Source organism: Solanum tuberosum, unplaced genomic scaffold, assembly GCF_000226075.1.
Source record: "Solanum tuberosum cultivar DM 1-3 516 R44 unplaced genomic scaffold, SolTub_3.0 scf00008, whole genome shotgun sequence".
In the NCBI taxonomy this organism is placed as follows: Eukaryota; Viridiplantae; Streptophyta; class Magnoliopsida; order Solanales; family Solanaceae; genus Solanum; species Solanum tuberosum.
In genome coordinates, this window is record NW_006238934.1 from 3,597,391 (window position 1) to 3,605,799 (window position 8,409).

At 34.9% G+C, this 8,409-nt stretch overlaps 1 protein-coding gene across 1 annotated transcript; it reads left to right on the plus strand.

Moving 5' to 3' along the window:
* Positions 1-4,899: 4,899 nt before the first annotated feature.
* On the plus strand, positions 4,900-7,987 carry LOC102601647 (UBP1-associated protein 2B-like). Its single transcript, XM_006339153.1, has 2 exons — positions 4,900-6,195; positions 7,656-7,987. Exon 1 carries the CDS (start codon positions 4,957-4,959, stop codon positions 6,193-6,195), a length of 1,239 nt encoding a protein of 412 aa, XP_006339215.1. The 5' UTR covers positions 4,900-4,956; the 3' UTR covers positions 7,656-7,987.
* The last annotated feature ends 422 nt before the right edge of the window (positions 7,988-8,409 follow it).

Sequence of the window (8,409 nt, forward strand, 5' to 3'; positions counted from 1 at the left end):
TATATAAATATTTATATAAAATTTACTTTGCAAAATTATTTGTATAACTTAATAGAAACTTATAAAAAAAGATATCCCTATCCAATTATGTATGTCTGATACATGTATTAGCAAAATTAAATGTAACATAGATAAAAACAAAGATAAATTAAAATATTGGCAAAAACTAGCTATTAGATATTTCTTTTCCCTTGTGTCTGATATTTGTATTGAGCGTGATCAATTTTGAATTTACATACTATAACGTAATGATCATTTTTGAAGGCACCACTCCTAGCAGAATTTATTTCATTTGTAGAAGTTTGGATTCGAAATTTCTGACTAAAGTTTCTCGAACCATCCCACTATAACTCATATTGATAAATGATAAATATTAGACGTGTTGCCATGAAGACGTGGCCAATTTGTGTACATATAATTAAATAATGAATTAATATTGCTAATATACTAGCCAACGAACAAAATATGTTGTTTAATTTATGGAGACAAATGAGATAAGAGAGAGTCTGTCATGCTAAATTTTAAGGCAATTTTATAATATAACCAAGTAGCTTCATGAACATTATCTTGAATTTAATTAATAAATGTACTATGAGTTGCCAATAAGTACAAAAGAAGCATGGAGAAAAATGACCTAAATACAGAGTCACCTTTATTAGGAAGTGTTTTACACATCAATGTGGGATTTTTCGATGTAAAATTTGAATTTAGTCGGGCTCTAATGTAGTTGTAGGTACCGGACACCAAATGAAAAAAAAACTATATATAAAGGCGATAAAATTAGCTCACTCATTTAATTTGTTTTTATTTGGATGGGTTAATGATCTACCTAACCTATTCAGATTTAGTCCGGTTAATAATTCGCTTATTTTATCAACTCACTATGTACTTAGATACACTCTAGCTTTGCAATATTACGAATCTTATCATCAGGTACATCTATCACATGATACATGAGGTCAAAATTAGGTGTAATGTGTTCTAGGTACATTGTATCCTAGTGGATTCACATGTATCTAGGATACATAGACAAATATTCTCGCCTCCTCCCATCTCGTTCACAACTCTCCTATGTATCTAGTGTCCCAGATACATGCATATCACATCAGATACATACAAATACATGTATTTAATGTGTATCCAGTGTGATTCACATGTAGCTGGTATACATGACTATCTCGCTTGCCTCCCTCCTTATCTCACTCGCTTTTCTTCCTATTTTAGTGTATTTGGTATAAAAAATATATGTATCTATGTATATCTTCCTCAATATATGATCGAAAACTCTTAATTAGTGGTAAGATATATAATTATTTAAAAGCATAAATAAACTTAATATATAAGAGTTTTTTCTTATTTTTATCTCTACTTTTTTTGTATAAAATTCATCCCCACAATTGGGCTTAACATGTAAGACATAGTCCAATACATTTGGACCAAGAGTCCATCCCTTAGAGGGTCAGGTTGGGCCCAACCCACCTGAGTTTATCCTATGTTTTCTTCCTTCATGGAATTAAACCATGAATTATTGTCAACATATGTCATGTATTTATTTATATATTAGCTTGATAAACATCGGATACGAATAAATTTTTACCCTTCAATCGAAAAGTATTTATGAACATATTTCTCTTCACGAAGCTCTAAAAGATCAATGTAATTGCACAATTACCATCCAACAAACTCTAACGGGTCATTTGGTATTTTGAACAAAACATAAAAGTCTTGAGATTAAAAAAAACATATAATATTGTCCTGTTTTTGTTTGATTATTAATTTTGGGATAAGTTATGTCAAAGTGGAGAAATGAGTTATTATGTGAGAGGGTAGACTAATAATATCTAGATCAGTTATATCGAGATAAAACAATTATAATGATAAAAATACCTATAAAGTCCTTTAAACTTTTTTCTATTAAATAAGATAGAAGATATTTTTGTCAACAAACAACTTATTCTTAGTCAGTACATGTTATTTTTAATATAACAAATTAAACAATCAATAAAATAATAATATTAGAATAACTAATTTCAAGATAATCATTCCCTAACATAAGTTATATTTAAGCCAAACTATCCCTAAGAGGTTGCTAGTATGAAGATAATGGATAATAATCCTGAGATAAAATGCAAGATTATCCTATCATTTATACTAAAATATTGCAATTAGTTATTTCATATATATGACAGAATAACTAATTTTATAAGATATCTCAAATTATGAGATAAATGTATATATCCTGTCCCCTACCAAATATCCCTACGGTCGTTTAGTAGCTTGTAAAGATATAGCTTATCCCTGTATTGATTTATGTATAAGTTATACAATGTTTGATAGCTAGTTAAAAAAGTAAATTGTTCAGCTAGAGCTGTCAAAAAGGGCCGGCCTAGCCCCATACGGCTCAAGCCTCGCGGGCTAAGAAATTTGAAGGGCTAGGGTGGGTTGGCCCTTCCGAATGAAGGGCTTGAAAATGCTCAACCCAACCCAACCCTAGAAGGGCCGAGGGCTAGGGAGGGCTATCCTCTTTTCTTTTTTTTCAAACTTATAATTCTATAACATTAAGAAAATGAGAAAATTTTCAAATCAAATATGACAAACAATGGTGTTGTTTTAATAACACTAGCAAAAAGTCTAGTATAATTAGCATGTATCTCACATACCAGATACCCGAGCGAGATACGAGAGTGACAAGTAAGATTGGAGGGAGGCGAGGGGGAGAGATTTGTCTATGCATCCTAGATACATGCGAATCTACTTGGATAGAGTGTATCTAGAACATATTAACCTAATTTTGAGTCTATATATTCCGAGATACATATATCTGGACGTACCAAAATCTGGTAAGATTCATAATATTACAACATATCGTGTATTTAAGTAATTGGATTATATACTAGTGAGATTATGGTAAGTCACCCATAAATAAAAAGTTTTGGCCCATGGACCGACCCCAGCCCGGCCCTGATCAAGCCTCAAGGGTCAAGGGCTTATATGGGTTGGGCTTATAAGCCCTAATTTTGGATGGGCTTGAAAAATCTTATCCCAATCCTACCCCAATAACAGATTGGGTTGGGTCGGCCCCATGAGCTAAGCCTATTTTGATGGCTCTATGTTCAGCTATAAAATTAGTACGACATTCGATTTGCAACTTAGAAATTGGCATAAACTAATATATAGGGGTGTTCACGGTTTGGATAAAATTCAATCCAAATCAAAAAATCAAATCAAACCGATTACATAAATCAATTTTTATTTGGATTTGACCTGGTTTGGTTTTAGATTTAATTTTAAAAAATCGATAATATTTGATTTTGATTTTGTTTGTGAAAATGGAAGAAATAACCGAATCGAACCGACAAATTATACACATATATTTTATCATTATACATACATAATATATTATTTATATAAACAATTTAAAGAACTTATATATGTTTTCATCAAAATTCATTTTTAATCTATTTATGAAAGCAAAAGCGTCCAAAACGAGAACATTTATCTTATTAGTTTCATGTATATGAGTGTATATGACAATTCTTCATGGAATTTGAATTATCATTATCTCTTCCTTCTAGGCCAAAATGGTGAATTTTGAAGCTCTACTCAAAATAAGTTTAGTGATCGAAAGTTTTATAATATCAGTCGTTTTTACTATTTTTCATTTTGAATGGATTGTTGTCTTGACTTTTTTCTTGTTTCACTTATTTTTGTGTATGATTAATAGTCGAATAACCAAACTAAACTGAATCGAAACTGATAACAACCATCTGCGGCCCCTCAAAGTTGGGTCAAAGTCATCTGCGGCCCCTCAAAGTTGTCCTCATTATTCATTTAGACACCTCAACTACACCTAGTACCTATTGAACACCTCTACCACCCCAGCTTTGAACTGTCTAAGCATTTTTTGCCTACATGGCAAATCGTTTGTGATTCACTTTCCATGGGCGCGTGAAGATGTAGAAACAACATTTTCCTTTTTATTTTTCCTGAAAAAGTACATTTTTTTAAATTTATTGACCTTGACATTAATTAATGAAGAAACCAAAAACAATTAACTAACAATAAAAAAAGGACGTCTTCTTCCTAGGAACAGCCTCAACGATTTCCATCCACCATCTCTGTACTAACCAGTTACCTCCCATGTCACCCCACCCCACTAACTTTCTCTCTCTCTTTCTCTCACCCTCTCCAACTATTCTTCTTATTTTTTCCTTCTTTTTTCAGGTTGTAAATATTTTGGCGAAACTCCATTTATTTTGATGAAAGAAAACTGAATCAATTCTTTTTTCGGTAAAAATTTGTTATTATTTTTTGTAACTGTGATAAATGTTTATTATCGAAAGAAGATGAATGCAATGGGTAGGAGGTGTTGTCGATGCCGATGAAGGGAATGAAAGAGTTGGGAGATGTTTTATTTGTGTGTCGACGCCGGCGGAAAGGGGTAAAGAAGAAGATGAGAGGGTTGGGTTGGGGTTGGGGGGGGGGGCGGTTAATTAAAAAAAGTTAAATTTTTATATTCTTAAAATTCGTTTTGGATTATTTAAATAGAACTTTTAAAAAAATTGAATTCAACTGCCACGTGTCGTTGTTTCATTGGTACACCTACTATGTATTTGCGTTTGAGCTACACGCAATTTTATTTTTTAATTGATTGACATTTTGTGTCTAATAGATATAAATTTTTTAAGGTTAAAGTGTTCAATAGGTACTACCCCTAGTTGAGGTGTCTAAATGAATTATGCGGACAACTTTAAGGGGCTACAAATGACTTTGGCCTTATATTTAGTTTGATTTGATTTTGAGAATTTAAAAACAGACTATGTTAATTTGATTTTGGTTTCAACCGATAACCCATCCAAACCGACCCGTGTTTACATTAGCTTACATAAACGCTAGAGGAAAAGGAATTAGGGTTTAGAATTTCTGTGTACCGAGCTGAGCTTCCAGTTTGCTTCAATGGGGACTAAGCGAAAATCATCATCTTCAACCTCAAGGCCCCAACCTGAAGAACAAAAACCTAAACTTCAACCTCAATCTTCATCTGAAGAAGAAGAGGAAGAAGAAGAGTACGAAGAAGAGCCCGAAGAATCCGAATCCGAAGAGAAATCTGAATCAGATCTAGAATCCGACTCCGACGGCGAAGATGAGGCGACCAAGCGAGATACTATTCGGAAAATTCTTGAACCATTCAGTAAAGATCAAATAATCCAGCAATTCAAAACCGCAGCTTCAAAGAATCCATCAATTCTTTCTCGGGTCACATCTTTTGCTGATTCCGACTCGACCCACCGGAAAATCTTCGTTCATGGACTCGGGTATGATGCAACTTCAGAGCAATTGCTCGACGCCTTTAAACCCTATGGAAAAATCGAAGAGTGTAAGCTGATTACTGATAAGGTTACAGGAAGAGCTAAAGGGTACGGGTTTGTGGTATTCGAAACACGGGTCGGGGCAAAAAGAGCTTTAAAGGAGCCCCAGAAGATAATTGGGAATCGTACTACTTCTTGTCAGCTGGCTGCTTTGCGATCTGCTGTGACTGGTCAAGATTCCGGTGGCCGGAAAATTTATGTTGGGAATGTTGGGCAGGATGTGGATAGTGAAAAGTTACGGGCTTTTTTCGCGAAATTTGGTGAAATTGAGGAAGGGCCATCAGGGATTGATAGTGTTAGTAGGAAGTTTAAGGGGTTTGCTATATTTGTGTATAAGTCTGTTGAAGGGGCTAATAAGGCGTTGGAGGAACCGCAGAAATCGTTTGATGGGTGTCAATTGTTTTGCAAGAAATTTGTGGAGAATTTGAACAATGCTGGTAGTAGTAATTCAAATCAAGGTGTGCAGCAGAATGAGATGAGTTATGGTTTTGGAGTGACTCCCGGGATATTGAGTGGCGCAAGTATGAATGGTATACCCCTTTTGATAGGGCAAAACATGGGATTTGGAATTAACCCATTGCTTGCACCTGGATTTAATCCGTTGTTTGGAGGGATTGGTGCTGGTTATGGTATAAATGGCATTAGTCCGGTTGTCATAGCTAGTTATGGTTCAGACCCAGCTTTGCAGGGATTAGGGACTTATCAGGGTGCACAAATGTGGCAGCCTTCTTTAGGAGGGTCAGCAGCAATGGCAACAATAACTACACCTGCAAAAGATTCATCTGGCGCAGGAGGGGTGACCTATCCTTCGTCTCTGGGCCGCTAGGTAATGTCTTTTGATCTTACTTGAACATGATCCCCTGTAATATGATTCATAGTTATTCAAGCTCATATTGTCTTAAATGTAATGCATTTTGATATCAGTATGTGAATGTATATTTAGTAGCCTTCTTTTTAGTCGACTTTATTACTCAGGTGTATTTCATGGTTATCAAATTCTAGCTTTGAAGACTATAGGTTTAGGTGATTGACATACCTTAAATATTGACTTTAGTCGTGCTTCAAATTATTTGTCAAGTAGAGCTTAGGTAGCGTATTTGATAAAACTGAATTTCATTTGTTTATTCTTTTAGTAATTCACTCATGATCTGCAAAGTGTAACTGCAACAGAATGTGTCCTCTGGTTACATCGACTTTTGTAGGTGGCATTTAGATTGACCGGTTGATTGCTTCTATCTTTCAATACATTTCTGTGAGGGATTTATGTGTGCTGCATTTTATTGAATATTATCAATGGATTCTCCTTTCTTGTTCTGTATGTTTCATCCGTTCCCCTATAAAATGTTCCATCTCGACCAATTGACCTTGTAACTTCTGAGCAAATAGTCTATGGTATTCTAGTTAGTGAAAAGAATGTTTGACGAATTAATATGTTTTTTGCAATTTGTACTATTTTTAGGGACAAGTATAGGCTTGCATCGTTTATTAACTTACTTGAAAATTTCTATCACATGATGTATTAACTCAGACTTGACCAAACATTGACTACTTTTTCATTACCACCAAGTCCAAGTATGGGGAAATCTACACTTCTTAAAAAAAAACTGAATAATCATGTTAGAGATCAGTAAGGAAACATGATGAACGAGCTTCGTATATCAGTTTCTGTTAGGTTATTTTTGTGCATTAAATATCTGTAATTTTGGTAGTGGGCTGGTCCTGGATAGTTGAAAGCTGGAACCAGAGTTTTGCGATGGTCATACTAACACAAGTGCACTTGTCTTTTCTGCTCTGCATCATCTGGACGCTTTTGGATGAAATTTCATTACTTAATTTTAAAAAACAAGTGCACTTGTCTTGGCAGCCAAGTATTTTCATGTTATTATGTTATATTATGTTTTGTGCTATAGGGCTTCAAATTATATGAAAAAGAACTTTTTGTAATAACTCAAACCGTAGGATCTTATTGTTGGAGATGCAAGTACCATCCTCCACCTTTTTAAAATGCCTCGTCCTTCTTCTGATTGCTGATTACTGGAATAAGTGGATCTCAAGGTGTTGTGATCCTAGATCCAGATTCTTAATACTGTATCTCTCAGCATAGAACCTTGAGTAATTGTCGGATCAGAATCTTAAATTTAGTATCATTCACCTCAGTGCCTTGTGCTACTTTTAAGCGTAAAACAACATACTCATCAGTTATCATTTCAGGCTTTACCACATCCATTTCTTATTATTAATCCTCGTGTTCAACTGATAATCTATGAAACTCTTCTCCTGCAACAGATGACAGAGCGGCTCTGGGGTATGTGTGAGAATGGATGAAGTTAGCATTCTGATGTGCAGCGTCCAACACATTGAGAAGATGGCTGGAATTAGACAATATCTCTAAAAAGCTCCAAACAGAAGTACATCCGCGTCTACATTTCCTTCTTGCAACAACCAGTGTCGCATATCCTACCTAAAATGCTCATATGTAAGCCGTTTGGTTTAGTATTTCGCATTTGGATTGAATATGATAAGATACATATTAGAATTGTTACATACAGAAATTGTTACATACTTTTGTCATTGCAGAGTAGACTGCACTTCTCTTCTATATTTTGTTGTTTCTTCCACTGTTGATATCTTCCTTTTATTGCCTGAGCTATGTGTTGCCTATAATACTTTTTTTGTTAAGGCAGGGGGGAGGGGGAAACAGGTAGGGGATTACAAGGTGGGGAGTCGAATCCCCTAACCAACAAGATGAGAGTTCAGGTAGCCAAGCCAATCAACTGAGCTACTGAGATTCCCCGTTAGATTTCTGTCTCTGTGACAACTTCTCCTTCTGAGCCATCTTTATCTATCGTAGAAATAACGTCTACTGATCACTTTTTGTTCCTATTTTTGAAAAATAGTATGTGTAAACATATATTGTTCGGTTCAATCCCACATCAGGGCCGCGGCTGATGATGGTGGCGGTGCCTGGTGGTAGTTGATAATGGTGGAATTAGTAGTGAAAATGAATGGCGTAGTGATAAATCACATATAATCTTTGTGG